Here is a 20925-nt window from a genome sequence, read left to right as displayed (position 1 = left end):
TTGAATCACCACAATATGATTTTTATAGAATTAGCTATGAATTTGTAAGTTGATGAAAAATTCTGAAAAAATGCATACCTGACCAAAAAATCAAATTGACAATTTTTTTTTAATCTTTGATACTTGATGATCATCAAAGTTTAAGAAATGATCTTTATGATACACGTCGTTAGAGGAGTAAAAATATAAGAGATGCTTCAGTAACCTTTTCTGAGTTCAGGTCATGCATTTTCAGTGTTACATTAAAAAATTAAAAACAGAGCTGTATAGTGTATAGTCACAAAAAGTGGGCTTTCTTTTTCTTATGTTATTTGTTTTTCACTTGACTTTATTATTTTGATTTCTTAATTATTTTTATTTGATTACATTTTTATTTTTGTATCATACTTTTTTAAGAACTGTGATTTAAATTTTAATTTTTTTGTGTTTTTAAGTAATTTCCAAACCTTTTTTCTAATATTTTAAACATAAAACGGACAAATATGATAAAATTGGAAGTTACCAAATTTTGGAAGAACTAGTCCATTCGAGAGAAGTCATTTCCTCATTTTTTTTTTTTTCATTGAACCAAAACCCTTCAAATTTCAAGTGAAAAATGATGATTAATGAAATTTCTAACTCCGGTCCATGAATTTGGATGAATTGTAAATAATTGTTTGTCGTGTATAAATATTTTAAATAATTGCTTTCCATGCATAAATAATGCTTTGATGAACATGTATAAATAATGTTATTAAGAAACTCTCTCTCTCCCCCCAATTAAGTGTACCAGTAAAAGGGTTCTTTTGAGAAGTTATTAATTTTTTTTTCAACATTTAACTAATTTTTTATCACATAAAAGTTGTTACTAGAGTTAAAAAATAAATTAACCTTTAAACTATAAATTTAAAAGTATCTAAAATTCTAAACTTATTTTTTATACATTACTCTCTGTCAACTTTTGAAAATAATACAATATAAGTCTCATCGTTAATAAAAATTAACTTTAACTGTTAATTAAAAAAACAGGAAAAAAGCATCAATAATTATATAAAATGACCAAAAAAATTATAAAAATGATTTATTACAAATAAAAACCCAAAAAATTATAAAAAAATAAGAATATTTTATTGGTCAATTTTTATAATTTTTGAAATTATTTTCTATCATTTTCCAGTCAAATAACAGTCAAAATTAATTTTTATTAACAGTAAAAATTACATTACATCATTTTTAAAAGTAAAAAAAAATGACACAGAAAACAAGTTTAGAATTTCAAACATTCTTGAGCTTATAATTTAAAGATAAAATTGTTACTTGTTGATAAGACCTTATAAAAACAGCCTCATGGAGTCGTAAATTCTTTTGTTAAAAGAACATGTGAGGAATTCACGTGCACTTGAGCTATAATTACATGCATCATAAAAAGAGTATTTTCCATGTAATTCTATCTACTCGGCTATGATTTCCAGAAGCTATGATTTCCAGAAAACAATGCGCATGGTCTGAACACATCAAGCATGGGAAAGTCGCAGGTTCGATCATGTTCTTATAGAATAACTTGATAGTAAAATAATTTAGCCCCACTTTAGAGAAAAGAAAAGAAAGAAAGACAAGAAAAACAATTCATACATAAAAAGAAGTGTTGCCCACAAAAAATGCAATTTTTACAACTCATAAAGGCGGCAGCGACAGGCAACACCACCACCAACAATATGCAACACACTCTCACAAACACATTTTCAAGCTCACGTACAAACACAAGCTAGGCTTGGCTTGAGGAAGGACCAAGAAAAAAGATAACTCAGACAAATCAAACCACTAGTAGAATCATGTTTCTCTCACTTGTTGAATTCACCTATTTAAACTTCCAAGCATTTGCCATCAATTCTTTTAAGTAAAAAAATTACATGAAATTCTCCACCTATCATGTTCTGATATAAGAACTTGATAGTAAACATCAGAAACATTTCACCTAAGTTTTCTAAATATGGTAAATAAGCCTCTCTCGTATGCTCTCATTCTCGGAAAATTTGCAAAGCAGGAAGATCATGAACCAGGAACAGCATTATTTGAATCACCAGCATTGGCTTTACCATTTCCAGTGGCATAACTGCTCAACTGGTTGTGAAATTCCAAGCCATAAATGTGGCCCATCTTGGCACGTTTGGTCTCCAAATACCTCCGGTTCTCCTTTGTGATAAGGGTTACTAACGGGATCCTACCAGAAATTGTCAAACCATAACCTTTAAGCCCAACATATTTTGCGGATTGTTTGTCATCAGCTTCATCGATCGAACACCCAAGTCTCTCAACATCTGCAAATTGAGTTTCAAACATGTTGAAATTCGAGGATAAATCTTGTCTAGAAAAAACAGGCAAATCAAATAAATTATGAAATATTTGTTTCAGCATGTTAGACACTATACCTTCATGTGCTAACTTGAGCCAAGTCCAGGCAGGCTAAAGCTCAAATTTGCCTTAAAGTTGATGGGCCTTAGAGGATGGACTTGAACTTAAACTCGTTGTTCTAGATGTTAGACCCAACCCTAGGTCCTATTTTAGGCAGAGCAACAATCCTAGTCGGAACCTCTTTTCAATAATCTCTTTCACATGCTTAATTATCTCTCGCCTTTTTGATTAATTTGATCTCCTAAACGTTCTTATCCCAGCTCTACCTAAGAATTGATTAATTTGTAAATGTGCATAAATGCTAAGAAAGTAGTTTATGCACTGCAGTTGAATACTCTAACCGTAAAGTACAATTCACACTACTTACCTGTGCACCAATGCCGTATTCTCTCGAGTCAACAGGCAGCCCCAACTCCTCATTGGCTTCTACAGTATCCCGTCCATCATCCTGTAAGTTATATGCACGAAGCTTGTGGCCGAGCCCGATGCCTCTTCCTTCGTGTCCTCGAAGATATACCAGGACACCCCTGCCAGCAGCCTCAATCTGCTGCATCGCAAGCCCAAGCTGATTCCCGCAGTCGCATCTGGCAGATCCAAATATGTCTCCAGTGAGACATTCAGAGTGCACCCTCACGAGAACATCTTTTCCATCCCCAATGTCACCCTGTTTTTTAAAAAAAAAAAAAAACAGTTTTGATCACAAATACCACCCAGAATTGACTAATGAACAGCATAAAATCCAAATAGAAGACTTCCAGATTCTTAGAAAGAGCTTGGAAAAGTTTATTAGCTTAAGAGGCTTATATATAAGAATTGACAAGCACCTATTTCTTAAAGACAAAACTACAGGCCCACATAAAATAAATCAGTTGAACAAACACCATCATTCTTTAAACTTCGGTTATTTTAAGGACCTTAATAGAAAAGGAAGAACAACAATCTTTACTTCTAAAGAGATGGAGGTTATTTGAAGACAAGTAAAATGGAAATAATTGTTATAAATGTCTTAGAAGAAGCTGCCCATTGAGCTAAACAGGCATCAATATGCCATTTGGCATACTTTCATCCATAGCTTTGCTTGTCCGCATAGTTTTACACTTTTACTTTCATTCTAGTTACTCTTCAGCAGTCACTCCCTTCATAGATAAGACTAAATGATTACATAGCATTGGATGGTTGTCAGGACAATCCCAGTGAGGCTTGGCAGCAAAAGTTCAATCAACGTAGGGAATATAACTAAATACTTTTAAAACTATCGACACAAAGAAATAGAAACAAAGTAATGCAACGATACCATAAAAACAGGCAGAAGGCTCAACCCCTGAAGCCAAATAGTCTGATGAATACATCAGGTAGCAATGCAAAACAAGAAATAAAAATCTCAATGATTACAGCCTTGACTTCAAAGCCTGGTCTTTCATTCATCTTTTAGCTTTTAGCCTTGGGCATTTTAGTTTAAAATGTGAACCCACTATTTAGTATCCACTATCGTGTCCCCTCATGCTCCCTTTTCCAGATGAATTTTTTCATCAAGATAGGTTTGCTCTTCAATACTCTTCATCAAATTTATGAGCATGATAAAGCTTAAGTAGGCAGCTTCAATAAAATGACTATTGAATAAACCTTTTTTAATACAATTTTCATAAACAAACTAGATTCTGATCCAGCAGAATTTAGTCTTGAATTTTAGTTTACAATACATGCATAGGACTACCGTAGCTAATGACCTCAATTTGAGTTTTATGTTGCTTGTTTTTTAATTGCTCGACCAATATATTGGTGGTATGCAGACCATTTCTTATAAAACTCATGAATACTATCATGGGTTTAAAATCTAGGTGGTTTCAAACAATCATTCCAAGCACCAAATTTAGGCTAAGCGATAGGAGTAAATGGCAGAATATACACCAGATGAAATAAATTAATATAGCAGAATGCTCATACATACATAAATATTAGTAAATTATTATGTGCATGACTTAACTAAGTTATTTAATGTGATTTTACGGTCCAAGAAAATGCCTGATGAGTGGAGGAGAAGTATATTAATTCCTATTTATAAAAATAAAGGAGATATTCAGAATTGTACTAACTATAGAGGGATTAAACTCATGAGCCACACAATGAAATTGTGGAAGAAAGTAATTGAGCACAGGTTGAGATTGGAGACAAGTATTTCTAAGAATCAGTTTGGTTTTATACCAGGTAGATCAACTACAGAGGCGATTTATCTACTACGGGGATTAATGGAAAAGTATCGTTGTAAAGATAAAGATCTACACATGGTTTTTATTGATTTGGAAAAAGCTTATGACCGTATACCAAGAGAAGTGCTTTGAAAAGCGTTAGAAAAAGAGGGAGTACGGATTGTTTATATTAAAGCCATACAAGATATGTATGAGGGGGTAAAAACTAGTATAAGAACGCCTAGTGGTCAAACAAAGAATTTTCCTATAAAGATTGGACTACATCAGGGATCAGCTCTGAGTCCTTATTTGTTCAACTTGATCTTAAATGTTTTGACGGAACATATTCAAGAGGAAATTTCGAAATATATGCTCTTCACGGATGATATAATTCTTATAGCAGAGACAAGAGAAGAGGTTAATTGCAAACTTGAGTTATGGAGGAGGACATTGGAGTCGAAAGGTTTTCGTCTGAGTAGAAGTAAGACGGAATATTTATATTGTAAATTTGGTAAAGGACTATTCGACAATAATTTGGAAGTAAAATTGGGAGATCAAATTATACCTCAAGTGAAAAAGTTTAGATATTTGGGAGCCATTATTCAAAATGATGGCGAAATCAGTGGAGATATTTTACATAGAATTCAAGCTGGGTGGTTTAATTGGAGAAAAGCTAAAGGAGTTATTTGCGACCGTAAGGTGCCTAATAAACTTAAAGGTAAGTTTTATCGCACTGCTATCAGACCGGCAATGTTATATAGTAGTGAATGTTGGGTTCTAACGGGACAGCAAGAGCATAAAGTTGGAGTAGCAGAAATGAGAATGTTACGATGGAAGTGCGGACATACACGTAAAGATAAAATTCGAAATGAGCACGTACGCAAAAAAGTGAGGGTGGCACCTATTGAAGAAAAAATGGTAGAAAATTGGTTGAGATGGTTTGGGCATGTACAAAGAAGACCAAGAGAGGCACCAGTGAGAAGAGTGGAATATATAACTTTGAGTCCGATTAAGAGAGGTAGAGAAAGGCCTAAGAGAACACTTTTGGAAGTTATTGAACGCGATTTGTTAATTAATAATATTCCTAAAAGCTTGATAAATGGTAGAGCACAATGGCGTCTTGCAATCCATGTAGCCGACCCCACCTAGTGGGATAAAGGCTTATTGTTGTTGTATTATGTGCATGACTATATAGTTCAATGGAAGCAGAAGCGCTCCAAACCTTAACCATTGCAATATGTTCCATCCCATCTAAAAGTGATCTGTAACAGTAAGCAGTGAACGGGCCCCACATTGTAGGTATTTGCGCAGCACCAGCAAGAACTACTAATTTATCTCTCTTCCTTCTATATCTGCCAGAAGAATAAGTGTTAATCTCCTTGATAAGTAAATAAGCAACAGAAGAATCCATTCTGCATGAGCTTTAAATAGGGGAAGCTTTTTTTTTTTTTTTGGGGGGGGGGAAGAGAAGGGACAACTTAACCTTGTAGCCTTGTAGAGAGTGAATTTTTAACTTCAATAAAATTTCTGTTTGTTTTTTTTTTTATTTAGTGAATTGAATGCAGGGCCATCAAAAAGAACGATTTGAGGACTCCCATATAATTAACTATGTATAAGAATTTTCATTTATTAATATGTTGCAATGTAAAAACAGTTGACCAAGGATGCCACGTGTTAAAAATTAGTATCACAGAAGTTGAACAGATTCAAATTCTAATCAAGTGGCTAGAATTTTCAGGCCAAAAAAAGGAGAAAAGAAGTTGTTAGAATTTAGTAGAATATCAAACAACATTTTCAATTGTGGTATCTGTGCTTAAAAGCAAAATCTAAACATGACAACAAAAGTATGCATGCAGCAACAGTCTTTGTACATCTTCCAAGAAACAAAAAAAGTTACCTTATTAAGTCAGCGATAGAAATTATTTTCAAGTTTTCATGCTCTGCAAACTGGCGAAGCTTTGGCAGTCTAGCCATGGAACCATCATCATCTACAACTTCACATAGAACTGCCGCAGGTTCCAAACCTGCAAGTATGGCAAGATCAACTGACGCTTCTGTATGTCCAGCTCTCTTCAAGACTCCACCTTCCCGGTATTTTAATGGAAATATATGGCCTGGACGATTAAAATCAGATGGTTTTGAATCTTTGGATGCAAGAGCCAAGACTGTTGTTGCCCTATCCCTTGCTGACACCCCTGTGGTGGTACCTTGTTTAGCATCCTACAAATGCGATGTAAATTGTTTAAATCCATCAGTATATGTAAATAAATGCCACAACTAAATAAAAAGAGATTTCCAACAACATAACAATGATGACGAACATATATCCTCCAAATCGACTGTCATTTTGAAAAATGATGATTGTTGTCACTTAAACTCTTGGAAATAAAAGAATCAGGTACAACAAGCTAATGTTAGATGAAACAATTTATTTCCTAAAGTTTAGTTCTCTGCTGGTTCTAGCTGATGACGGCAACAGAAGACCCCAATGAGGGTTAAGCATTGAGTCCAGATGTGAATGCGCATTTAGTAATAATACATACCACTGTCACAGTGAATGCAGTACGAAGTTTCTCATCATTATCCTTACTGTCTACCATCAAAGGAAGTTCCAATCTCTCCAGATCTTCCTCTTTCATGCTTACACAAACTATCCCAGTTCCATGCTTCACAATAAAAGCCATAGCCTCAGGTGTTGCCAATTGTGCTGCCATTATCAAGTCTCCTTCATTTTCCCTGTCCTCATCATCTACAACCAATACCATCTGTGTCACCAATACCAGTCAGTAAATAAAGTTAAGCTGACAGCAATACAATAGCATGACTTTAACCAAATTTGACCAAAGAAAAAAAAAATCTTCTCAAAGGGAAGATGAAAAGGAGAGAGAGGGACATGCTTCTCAAAGGGAAGAGGGGGAGAGGGGGAGGGAGAGAATAACAACCTTTCCCTGGCGAATATCCTCAATAGCCTCAGGGATTGAAGCAAAACCTTCTGTGGGCAAATCAAATTCATCATTATCAACAGGAAAACCCATGCTTGTTGCCACTGTATTAGTTGCTTGTATTCCATGTCCAATTGCTTGTTTCTCGACATTATTTCCATTTGAATTTAAAACAATGTCATCTCCTCCAGATATCAGAGTTGCCTTGATTCTACCAACACTCCTGACACTTGGCAAGAATTTAGAATTTAATCGAACAATTGCCAAATCAGATGCAAGTCCTTGAATAGAATGCAACCCATTGAACAATTTTAAATGTTGGCATGCCCTGCATAGAACACTAGAGAACAAAACAAGTTCAATTAGTAATTGTCATATCCAAACATAACCAAAAGAAATAGCTGGATATTAGAGGCCAGTTGATGGTTCAGTAAAACTCTTAGATCCAGGAAACAAAATACGGTTCAGTAAGTTAATATGTAAGGAGATAAACTTTATCTAAACTATTTAGACATGAACGTTAAACATTTTCCCTAATATAAAGTAATGAGGGCAGAGTTTTCCCCAAAAAAAAAAAAAAAGTAATATGGGCAGGATACAAGAAAAGAATTTGAAGAAAGTTGGAAAAGCACTACGTACATTTGATCATTTGATGGACATCCTAAAGAATAGTAGAGCTTCACATAAAATACAAGGTCATAATCAGAATTTCCACACCAATTAAGGAAGTGTCGTTCATTTAAAAAGAAATGAAAAAATAATCGTCTCTCCAATAAGTATATGCATATACTAGAAAGCTGGCGAGTCACATTGAACTGAATCAAGAACCAGATTCCTTCAAGCAGAGGCCATAGATATATTATGGCTCATAATTCAAGTCAAAACCATTGTAATTGAAAAAGAATTCAACAAGTTGGCTTCAGATAACGTCTGCAAAAGGTTGTATCGCCTACACTGGAAACTGTTCTGTCAACAGTTAAAAATGGGTGCAATCGAACCAAAATGCATAAACATCATATAGAATAATTATATTTTCCGAGAATCGATCGCAGATAGATAAACGAATAACAGGATTAAAGGAAGCCAATAGTGAATCAAGAATGAATAACACGAAGCAAAGAAAACACAAAAGCACAAGACTTTATAACCAGAAATGGAATTATCGTGAGAATTCACCCATGACGACCCAATCCCAGAAGGCATCAACCGTTTCTCTCTCAGAGACCAGAGAAATTAAACAAGAGGCCAGGGAAAAAAAAGGGGGGGGCAGAAACTCACCTAGGACGCGAGAGAGATGCTGGAGAAGAATAGGAGAAATTGAGAGACGCCATTGTTTGCTGAAGCCTGAGGATTCCCTTGAATGCTTGAGGCTGAATCAAGGGTTGCTTCGCTAAGGTTCCGCTACAGACGGTTGATAAGAAGAGTTAAGACTCCCTCGCTCCCGTTCGTTTCTGTGTCACTGACCGAATTTATGTGTCCGTTTCCTTTTGATCCGTTTGAGAAGAGAGCCTTTCAATAATGAAAATGAATGGAAAAAATGAAGAAGATAAAGATGAAAAAGAAAGCAAACCAACAATGGATTTGGTAGGTCGGTGGAAAGAGGGAAATAAAAAGGGGGAAAAAAAACAAGTTAAAGTGGTCAAATGGTCCTGTCGAAAAAATTCAAGTCCAATTGGGAGGCGGCTTGTATGTTGTATCTACCTTGTTAGAGTTGTTATTATTATTATTAAATTAAAGTTGACTTGATGGTTTAGAGTTGATCATTTTTTAAAAATATAAATATAAATAGAATAATAATATAATTTGTTATTCCTTTTAACTATTGATTAATTAAACTTTTTTAATTCCTAAAAATTAAAATTTTTGAAATTTTTTTTAAAAAGAAAATCAAGAATTTTTGTTAAATGACTATATAACTTTATAATTAATTACATAACTTGTATAACTAAAAAATTACATGATTAAATTGCATTTTAAATATCTTGTATACTTATAGAATTTTCATAAAAATTAATAAAAATGTAAGCAATGTATAAAATCAAATTTTTTTATGTCAGCTACAAGTATTAAATTCATTTTTTATAAACTCCATCTAATAATTCATTATTAATTTTAACCTTTAAGAATTAACTTATTTAATAAATCCAATTAAAAGGGGTTGATTAAAATAAAATAAAATATAAGGATATGTAGTTTAGTTTTTCTTAATTCTTAAACTTTGACTTGTTATAACTAATCTTTATAGAGTTTAGAAATTATGAAGATTAAATTATATTGAGTCCAAAAATTATAATTAAGAACTAGATTGTTCTTAGTCAATATATATATATATATATATATAACGCTGTTCCAATTCAAAGATAAGAAATTGAATCATAAACCGTTTTTGTACTAAAAATTTTATTTTCCAAAATATAAATTAATTTTCATTGTTAAAATTTGATATGTTTTTAGTTCATAAATTTTTATCACTTCCACAAATTACCATTAATCAATTAAAACTACAAACTTCTACTATTGAATTTTAAAATAAAATTTGTCATCAGAAGAAATCAATTAGATATATTAATTTTTAAAAAAATAATTCAAATATTTTACTAAACTTTACTCCCTTCATTTAAAAATATAAGTCATTTTTAACTAAATCTCACCCTCAATAAAGTAGTTACTTATCTTCAAATAAATCATATATTTTTATATTTATTCCTATTTAATAAGATGTTTCACCCTAAAATAAATATAAGTGATTTATTTAATAGGGATATTTTTAAAAAAAGTAATGATTATACCTTCAAAAATTAAAAATGTTTTATATTGTTGAAAATCTAACCCTTTAAAAAATATTTTTATTTTTAAATGAAGGAGTATAAAATCATATGATATTAAAAATTGAGCAAAACTTTTAGAAAAATATTTTATATTATAGACCGAAGAAGTACTATAACTTTTATAAGTACATTGAGAAAATTATTTGTACAGGTATTTTTCAAGAAGTGATACTTTGGCGTTGAATAAAGTTGAACTATATTTCCACTTTAATTGTTTCTTATTTTCGTTCCTATTTTATAAAAGTAAACGGACATAAAAGAAAAATTGCTTTGGTATGTTTTGGCGACATCATTTTCCGGATTTGGGAAGGGACCTTGAAACTGCAGCAGCCCACTGAATTTGAAAGGCAAATCCCTTCGGAGTTTGGACCACACGGGCATCACAGCTATGAGCACTGGGCGCTCAATACACGTGGCCAAATTGTGGCCTTTGACTTTATCATCATTCATTTTAAATTAATTTTCAAATATTATATTTATTAATATAAAAATTATAAAAAAGTTAATATTAAATGTGGACGTTTAGAGTACATATAAATGACATGTAAAAATAAAAAAAATTTAATACTGAACTAAATTATTTAAATTATAGTTAAATTGTTTAAAGTATATCTGAATAATTAAATTATAAAAATTATAAAAAAATTTAATATTAAATTGAACATTTTAAATTAAATTTGTACCAATCATATTGGTAATAGACAAATTGATTTAAAATTTTATATTTTTTAAAATTTTTATTTTGATAACTATAATTAAAAATAAAAATTTTAAATTTAAATGATCTAAATCTCATCAAATATTATGAGTATTATGGTTCTCATTCTTAAATGAGTACAAAAGACACTTCAAATTTAATATCAGGATTTTTTATAAATTTTATATTAATAAATATAATATTTAAAATATTTAAAAATTAATTTAAAATAAACGGTTGAGATCATTTCAAAGTGAAATGAAAGGTCACAATTTAATCACATAATGATGAGTGCTCCGTGCCGAATGCAAAATCTTAAAAGTCAGGTTGAAGAAGAGGCTCATAATATTTACAATTATTTTAGCTTTTATTTTTAAATTTTTCACATTTTTTAATCATATTTTTATTAAAAAATAACAATAAAATCTCTTAAATTATACAAATAATAATTTAATCCCTTGAAATGTTATTAATAAATTATAAAGTAAAAGGGTCATTTTATCTTTATTAAAAATAATTAACCTTAATCATAACTTTTACATAAAAAATAATAACTTTTATTTTATGAATTATAAAAATTGAATAAGAAATCATAACTTATCAAACGTAAATTCTATTATTAAAAAAAGCTCCAATCACAACCTTTGATTAAGGAATAATAACTTTTTTTCTATAAATTATAAAAATTGAATAAAAAATCACAATTTATCAAGTATAATTTCTGTTATTGAAATATAAGTTCTCAAAATAACAAACTTTTGCTTAAGAAACAATAACTTTTATTCAAAGAATTACAAGAATTGAATAAAAAATCATAACTTATCAATAAAGGTAAAATAGTTTTTTTAATTTAAAATTTATTCACACAAAGGTCCCCTAAAAACTTCAATGAAATTATAACATTTTAATGAATCAAATTATCATTTATATAATTTGAGAAGATTCTATTATCATTTTTTCTATTTTCATTAAATATTTGGGATAATGACAAATGAATTTCTCAAAATAGAAAAATGACAGTTTGGTCTCACAAGATATGATAATGACAATTAGATCTTTTAAAACTTAAACAGTATTATCATATTTCGCAAGATGAAATTATCATTTCTTTATTTTAGAAGAATTTATTTGTCATTTTTCCTAAATATTTTATAAAAGTGTCCTAATAATAAAAATTAAAAGTTTATTATATCATTTTTTATTGAGAGAAACGAATGAAATAAGAATATGATTGAAAAATAATTATAAAAATTGTCTAATGTTTTATATTTTAAATCAAGTACTCCCTCCATTTAAAAATGTAATGCATTTTTAATCGAATCTCACCCCTCAATAAAGTAATTACCTACTTTTTAACTAACCCTATCTTTTTATATTTACCCTTATTAAACACCTACAATAAATATAAAATCATTATCAATAGGGGTATTTTTGAAAAAAGGCAATGATTACACCTCGAAAGGCTAAAATGCCTTATATTTTTAAATATCTAACTCCTCAAAAAATATCTTATATTTTTTAACGAAGGGAGTAAAATTTTAAAATATGATTTATCATCAAAAGAAGTATATTGAATACTTCAAGAACTTGTACCACGAGTCATGCTAATTTATAGTTTAGCTTTGCTATATTATTTGACTGAGCGATTTTATGCATAGGTTACACAAATAAGATATTGAAAACACATTTTTATTCATACCACGTACAAAATATTAATATTTTTCCTTATATTAGGAGTGTTTGAATTTTGATTTTTGAACCTACTTCTTCACATCAAATTACTGCTCAATCTAGTCTCAGTATTACATAATTTTGACAATCGATCCCATCATAAAAGGCAATGTTTTGATATGTATTTGCCACCCCAAAACTCAGTTTCATACAGATTTGAATTTGAAAACACAAATGTAAAAGCAGCTTTCTTTGCCTCCATATGTTTTTATCTTAGGGGAGGATTGAGGAGATTTTAATCAATTCGATTTTTTTAACAAAAAATTGCGTAAATGGGGGGTTGTAAAATTTTATTAAAGATAACATCTAAATTAAAAGAATAAGAAAATTAACTAAATTTGTTTAACCCCACTTATCTATTTTTTTAAATTAAATTAATTATAATCTCCCCTCCTCCTCCCTCCCTCCCTCTCTCCTGTTGATGTCCAATCAAATAAACTAATTTTAAGTGGTTAAAGATTCAAATTTCAACTCTTGTAAATGTAGTAATTTAATTAGAAAAGGTTTGCCCTTTGCTTTCAACACCTCTGGAGAAAAAAAAAATCTCTATGCTTGGCAAAACTCCTTATGCTAACAAAAAAATAGAAAAGAATGATAAGTAAGAACCTTGTAAGAATATTAATATCAAATTAAGAACTTTAATACTAAAATATGATAGAAGAAGCACTAAAATTTGAGAATGTTAGTGTTAAAAAATTCTAATTTGATATAAATATTCTTACAAGGTCCTTATTTGTTACTCTTCCAAAAAAAATAAACTCTTATATAGGGATCTCATTGTTTATTGTTATTAAAGAGAAAAAAAGATAATATTTTTTAATTACTCATAGGTATCCTTTTATTAGAGGCAATTTTGTTTAATATATGGCCAGACACTAAATATAGGTGTATCTTTGCTAATGAAAATTTAAATTTTAGTTCATCATGTTGTAAATAATGAGTAGCCTTTTTGCTAGACATAACCCCTATTACTTAAAAAAAAATAATTTTATTGAATGTTATTCAATACTAGATTTTTTTTTTTTGGGATATCTTACTAGAAAATCGAATATAGTCCAATGCATGAAACAAATAAAAGGCCGACAAACATGCTGGCCCAGCCCAACAGGAAGCCCATGAATGAAAAAGTATGGAGAACGTCCGTGATCATGAGTGATCTCAATTCTCAATTCTCAACTCAAGAAGGAAATCTCAAATTTTTTTTTTTTTAATTCATGTTTGGTCGTTGTTTGCTGACATCATGGAAATGGTCATTTTTGGCTTTGTAGATAGCGGCATACATGAGTTGACATTAATAAATAATTAAAATATTGAATCTCTTAAGACCATCTAAGGGTAGTATTTAATGAGCAGTCTTATTTAAAAACAAATAAATAAATGGCTTGACCTTTAAAAGACCAGTTGAGAATTTGTAATATTTATAGAATTACTTGCAGTTCAAAGTTCAAACCTATATATTAATCTTCTATTGGATGTTTATTGGTTTTTGACTATAACATGACTGCTATGAATCCACCTGGAGCATCGAAACAAAACCTAAACAATATAACAAAGTATAATGAAGAAAACAAGAAAAATATAGGCTACCAAAAACATGAAAATGTCATCCAAGTTTGGACTTTTGCAGGAGTCATGGAAAGATATAATGATTTTTTTTTTTGGGCCAGAGAAAGATAAAATGAATTAAGCTATCAAGGATTGGATCTATTCTAGATAATTACAGTTAAGTTTTAAACTATTAATTTAATTAGAATTAAGTTCTGGATAAAAAATTTTGTCGAATAAATTGAGAATAAAAATTCAAATATTATAGTTGAGATTTTTTCCAAATCAACTTTTGCAAAAAAAAAATGATAACAATAAGACTGCATTTATAATTGAAATTTTCATTTGCAATTTTTTGAATTGATTTATAAATATTTTTATAAATTTTTTTTGAAAATTAAATTGATATTTTTATACCTACCTGACACTTTTCCTTGAAATTCTTTTATAATCTCGGTAAAAAGTACTTTAATAAAACGTCGATATGTTACAAAAAATTTCATGTATTAATTTATATCACGCAAAATTTGAAAAATAACCATAAATAATATGATACTTTCTTCATTAAAAAATATAAAGTATTTTTTAAAAAAATTAAATATTAAAAAATATAAAATATGTTTAGTCTTTAGAGGTGTAATTATTGTTTTTTTTCTAAAAGTACCCTTATTGATAATGATTTTATATTTATTGTAGGGTATTTAATATAGGTAAATATGAAAAGAAAGGATTAGTTTGAAAGTATATAACTGCTTTATTGAGAGGTGAGATTTGATTAGAAATGCTTTATATTTTTTAACAGAAAGTGTATGTTATAGTCTTGATTTGATAAAAAATACTTCCTCCTTTAAAATATTTTTTAAGGAGTTGGATGTTTAAAGATGTAAGATATTTTTAATCTTTTGAGGTGTAATTATTGTTTTTTTAAGTGCCCCAATAGTAATTTTATATTTATTATAGGGTATTTAATAAAAATAAATATAAAAAGATAGGATTAGTTTAAAAGTAGATAACTACTTTACTAGATGTGAGATTCGATTAAAAATATCTTATATCTGTAAATGGAGGGGATATGTTTTAAGTTTTATATTGATATTAATTTGATAGAAGAGTGGCCAATTTTTTTTTTTTTAAAGCTACTAAGCATGAGAAAAAAATAATGTCAAATTAAAAATTTTCTATTTAAATAAAGGATAAAATTAAAAATTTATTTTATTTTCAGCTAAAATTAAAGATTCGACCACAATGAAATAATTAAAAGTCAGTGTGATCATTAATTAAGTTTATTGAAAATAAAAAAATGAAATACCTCCAAGTATTTAATATTCATCTGATAAAAAAAAAAAAGTATCCATTATTCCCCTTCAATGCGAGGAGAATCATTTCAAAAAAATCATTATTCCCCTTGGGATTTGAAACATCGAAAGACTAAAACATGGGAATGATTACTTCCCAAATTAAAAACACAAACTTAAAAGATGAGAATGATTGTTTGAAATTACTAGAAATGTCAGCTTCCCCTTCAATTCAGGTTCACGAGGCAGAATGTCCATTCTTCTCATTAACAATGTTTTCACTCACTCCCTTGTCTCTTTATTATACATTGGAATTTTCTTCATCTTCTCAATCAATACCATTTTCGTATTTTTTATTAAAAATAATTTTTTTAACACATGACCAAATATTAAATATAAGTATATTATTTAGTAAGGATTCGAATTTTAACTTATCATCATTGTGAAAACTTAGCTCTTTTTGCAAAATCCAACCCCTATTAACATCTCATTAATCTATTTAATTATTCATTTAATTTTTAACAATATAAGATTGCCAATTATGTATTTGAGCTGAATTATAATGTTTGGTCAAAGTTTAATTATTTAAGCTAAAAGCTTAATTTTAGCCCAAGCTTTTTTTTTTTTTTTCCTGGGACTAAGTAATAGCCTTAAAAAAGTGTGGCATCTCTTTGAAAAGGAAAGAGTGGAGGGAGCTTTGGAATAACTACAACTAATAGCCTTAAAAATGTGAAATGTGGAGTTAAAAAAAAAAAATTATTACGTTTTGCCTATGAAGCAAGCCACATACACGAGACCTCTCAAGCTCTAATCAACTCAACAATATTTCAATCAATTCAATATTTGATTTGATCAAACCAAACACTTCTTCCTTTAACAAATAAGATTATTTCCTTTAGAGCAACATGCATCTAGTAGACAACAGCAAGTCATTAATAACCAGCTGAGTAATAGCTTTTATAGAGCAGTAACATCATTGCTCCAGCATTTTTCTTTTAGTCTTTTATCTTATATTTTTTGTATTTTCTTTTGTATCAATATCAATATCATGTTTACTCTCATCATATAATTCTTTCATTTTTTTTCATCTTTATTTCTTCATTTTTAAGAACTTACATTTGAAAGGATTGTGGCAAAAGACCTTGAAAACTCACCATTTAATTTAGAAGTTAGGTATGTCACACTATTTGAGGACACGCTTGTACAGTGCAAACATTATGATATTAAACTAAACATATTATTCATTAAGGGAATATTAATCATTTTATCCACATAATTTTAATTTAATTGTAATTCAATATCTAAATTTTTAATCTTTAAAAGTTTTAGTATTTTAAAATATTAATTCCTAAATTTCAAAATATTTTTTATATTTATTTTATTTTTTAAAATATGTCGACAAATATTTAAATGGTTAAATTATAGGGGTTAAATTACATCGAATTAAAGTTCAGGAACTGAGTCATAATTAACTCAAAATTATAAAAATTGAGTTACAACGATTCAAAGTTTAAAAACTAAGTTACAAATAAATTAAAATTACAAGAACAACTATTAATTTTTCCTTCATTCAATTACAATCATAAAGAAGCATTATCATCTTGTTTTGAAAAACATTTAAGTAATGATAGTATGTAAATGGCCATTAAACCAAGTGCCAAAATACAATATGCCACTCTAATTGAAGCATTTTATTTATACCATTAGTTAAAAATGTAAATAATAACTTTAAAGAATGAGTTTTCAGTTCTCACATCCAATAAAATTGAAGTGTTAATTAGCAAAATGTTCGTATAATTTTTTTGTAATGAACTATGGTTTAAAAATCTTTCATGTAAGGGTAAACATAATTTTTGATTCATGTATTTTACTCACTTTTTATTTTTGATTCCTATACTTTTTTTCAGTACTTTAAGTTTCTACATTTTTGTTTTCCATTACTTTCAATCCCTCTATTAGCAAAGTATGGGGACTTTGAAAGGACCCAACACAATAAAAAATAAAAATATAAGAACCTAAAATGCTGAAAAAAATATAGGGACTAAAAGCAAAAACTCAAGTAAAATACAGGGGTCAAAACTCATGTTTACCCTTCATATAATTATATACTACTCTAATTCTATTTATAAGTCACTTCCAACATGTTTCATTGGCACTAAAGAAAATTTTAAAATTCATTAACTCTATCTTAAAATTTAATAAATTCTTAACTTTACTCCTTTTAAATATACATCTTCAATAACATATTCTCTCTTTCCAACGTTCAATGGAGGGTTAAAAAAATTTATGATAAAAATTTAATTACGTGACTTATAAATAAGATCAAAAAATTATCCTCTCCCTCCCCTATAAATAGGACTGGAGGGAGTGTGATCCAACTAACCTGTATTTTTCATACATTGAAGTGAAATGATAAATATTAATAATTATTGTCTTTTATTTTCACTTAAAAATTATTTTTTATTTTCAATAAAAATTGATGGTAAAAAGAATTATCATTAAAATCAATTCATTCTTTTATTTATTTTACACATAAACAGCTGCCCTGTGGGTTATCCAAATTAGATTTGTTTTTAAATAAATTTAATTACAACTCTAAAGTAACGGTACCAGGACTACTTTTGTGCGTGTGTGTGTGTGTTCCATTTTGATTCCTTAACCTTTTTGAGAAACAAAAGAAGAGTGTGTGTATGTGTGTTCCATTTTGATTCCTTTACCTTTTTGAGAAACAAAAGAAGAGAAACAAATTTCAATTTTTAAGGATTTGTCTGTTCCCATTATTCTTTTTAATATCATAAATGTTTAATAGTAAAGTAAACCAAAGTCTTTTCGAAAAAGAAACGATCGTCTTAAAATTACTGAAATCTGAAAATGACATGTATCATCACATTGCTAATGAGGCTACAAAATAATTTAAAAACAGAAAAAAAAAAACAAACAAACACAATTACTTAATACTACCATGCGCAACTCAATATTTATGTTTAGCAAGAGAGATGCTCATATTTATCAACCTATATTTTTAAATCTGAACTGTTGTTTTTTTTTTTTAATTTTATCTCTAACCTAACTTTAAATATATCAATGTTACGTTTGAATTTAGGATCACTCCCAAACAAGGAAGGCAACATTGTTACTATGACAGTTAATTGTTGACAAATTTGAGCCAGTTAAAATAATCATATAAATTTTAAAAAATATATTTTTCTAAAATTAATATATATCATAAAATAAAAATCATTATATATTTTAAAATTATTTCAATATTTATGAAATATAGTATATATTTTTTTAAAGGGTCGCAATCTCCTGTGAACGTATCTCCGATGATCTGCCAACCCAAGTGAAGGCCACGCACTGTAACGTTGGCCACACTTTGTAAATACCGAACTCACATCACACACAAGGATTCCCTCTTCAATTTCTCCATCACAATTCATAGGGTCTCATTCTTCTTCGTCTTCTTCGTCCTCTTCCTGGAGCAAGCTCTGGTCTTGCTCTGCAAATGGAGACCTATGCTTTGCACTCGCTCTCCACCTCAACCTCCTTCTTTCGCTCATCCTTGCTCCGCCAACGTTCTCGCTCCATTTCCAATGCTCAATTCTCTTTTCCATCGAACCCCGCTTTCCAATCCCATTCACTTCCATCTCTCAGATCACCTGTGTCTCGTTTCTCTATCTCCCTTCCTTCCAAATCTTCCATCTTTATTACTCCTACCCGTAAGTCCCCCATAGCACACAGCCCAATTCAAGCTTCTTCTTCGTCTTCTCCGCCACCACCTCCTCCAGCTACACAAGGCGCCAAACTCATTCCTTTGATTATTTCCATAGGTATAGGTCTTGCCGTTCGCTTTTTAGTTCCCAGACCAGTTGAAGTCACTCCTCAGGCGTGGCAATTGCTCTCGATTTTCTTGTCGACTATTGCAGGCCTGGTTTTGAGTCCATTGCCTGTGGGGGCCTGGGCTTTTTTGGGACTGACGGTTTCCATTGTCACCAGAACACTGACTTTCTCGGCGGCTTTTAGCGCGTTCACGAATGAGGTGATCTGGTTGATTGTGATCTCCTTCTTCTTTGCTCGTGGGTTCGTGAAGACTGGGTTGGGAGATAGGATCGCGACGTACTTCGTGAAGTGGTTGGGGAAGAGTACGTTGGGTTTGTCTTATGGGTTAACGTTCAGTGAGGCGCTGATTGCGCCGGCGATGCCGAGCACCACCGCAAGGGCCGGTGGTGTGTTCTTGCCTATTATTAAGTCACTGTCGCTTTCGGCCGGGAGTCAGCCGGAACACCCTACGGCTAAGAAGCTGGGTTCTTACCTCGTTCAGACACAATTCAGGTTAGTTTTCAGTTTTCAGTTTTCAGTTTCAAAACTGTCAGGCTGAATAAAATTCTCCGGCGAAATTAGTATAATCTACAAACTTGTCTCATATGGACTTTGTAGTTGTGTCACTTTTATGGTAATCTTAACTGAAAAACAGGAAGAACTATGGTGATTATGATCGATGTTCTTTTTGCAGTTCTTCGCTAGTTTCCCTGCTTTAATGAACTAGGCATCATGTATGTCTACTATAGTTGTGCATTACTATTAGAAGTGATCATCATAGACTGCGGTGTTGCTAGCTTCTCTGCTTCCTGAGAGCTGTTCCTTTTTGAACATTGTTATCGTGCGATAAGGAAGTGACTTTTGCATTGCCATGTGATCTGTGACAGTCTGCTGGTAATTCTAGTGCTCTTTTCCTGACTGCTGCAGCTCAAAACTTACTGTGTGTCAAATTAGCGGAGGAGCTGGGGGTGATGGTTTCAAACCCTTGGGTTTCATGTTTAAGGCAGCCAGTTTACCTGCATTGGTTTCTTTTGCTACCACGTTGATTTTGTACAAGCTTTATCCTCCTGAAATAAAGATACACCAGAAGCACCAGCCATGGCTGCAAAGAAAGGAAAGCATGGGTCCTGTCACACGGAATGAATGGATTATGGTTGGTACAATGCTTCTTGCGGTCTCTTTATGGATCTTTGGGGGTGAGTCATGAGGTTCATTTAATGTCAACAAATAAAAATTGTGTGCATTTATGTTTTGATTGGTGGAATCAAGTCTCATGGAGATACTGAAAAATACAGAATCTTGAAACAGGAAAGTGAAGTGAAATAATTTTTCTTGGCATCTAGTTTCTATCCCTTTGCTTCTTGTTGCTAAAGTTGGGGGAAATTTTCAACATTCAAATTATTTCTTATTAGATGTCACTATGTTATGTCATTAGTTCATTGATGTCTTCCCGAACAAATATAAGCCATTGATGATTTAGGAATACCTAAT

General features: G+C 30.4%; 1 protein-coding gene and 1 pseudogene across 1 annotated transcript; one reads left to right on the top strand and one right to left on the bottom strand.

Moving 5' to 3' along the window:
- Positions 1-1582: 1582 nt before the first annotated feature.
- LOC129298973 (bifunctional riboflavin biosynthesis protein RIBA 1, chloroplastic-like) lies at positions 1583-9035 on the bottom strand (annotated as a pseudogene).
- Positions 9036-18999: 9964 nt separating this feature from the next.
- LOC129298974 (dicarboxylate transporter 2.1, chloroplastic-like) lies at positions 19000-20240 on the top strand. The gene has a single exon (XM_054937409.1). It carries the CDS (start codon positions 19121-19123, stop codon positions 19991-19993), a length of 873 nt encoding a protein of 290 aa, XP_054793384.1. The 5' UTR covers positions 19000-19120; the 3' UTR covers positions 19994-20240.
- The last annotated feature ends 685 nt before the right edge of the window (positions 20241-20925 follow it).

Source organism: Prosopis cineraria, unplaced genomic scaffold (assembly GCF_029017545.1).
Source record: "Prosopis cineraria cultivar Desert tree isolate PC_DT_omini unplaced genomic scaffold, ASM2901754v1 PC984, whole genome shotgun sequence".
Taxonomy (NCBI): domain Eukaryota; kingdom Viridiplantae; phylum Streptophyta; class Magnoliopsida; order Fabales; family Fabaceae; genus Prosopis; species Prosopis cineraria.
Note: the sequence above shows the minus strand (reverse complement) of the source record. Positions and strands in the feature narration are given on the sequence as shown.

Bases quoted from the DNA above. Each gene is read 5' to 3' on its own strand.
- LOC129298974 (XM_054937409.1), top strand. From the start codon at position 19,121: ATGGAGACCTATGCTTTGCACTCGCTCTCCACCTCAACCTCCTTCTTT.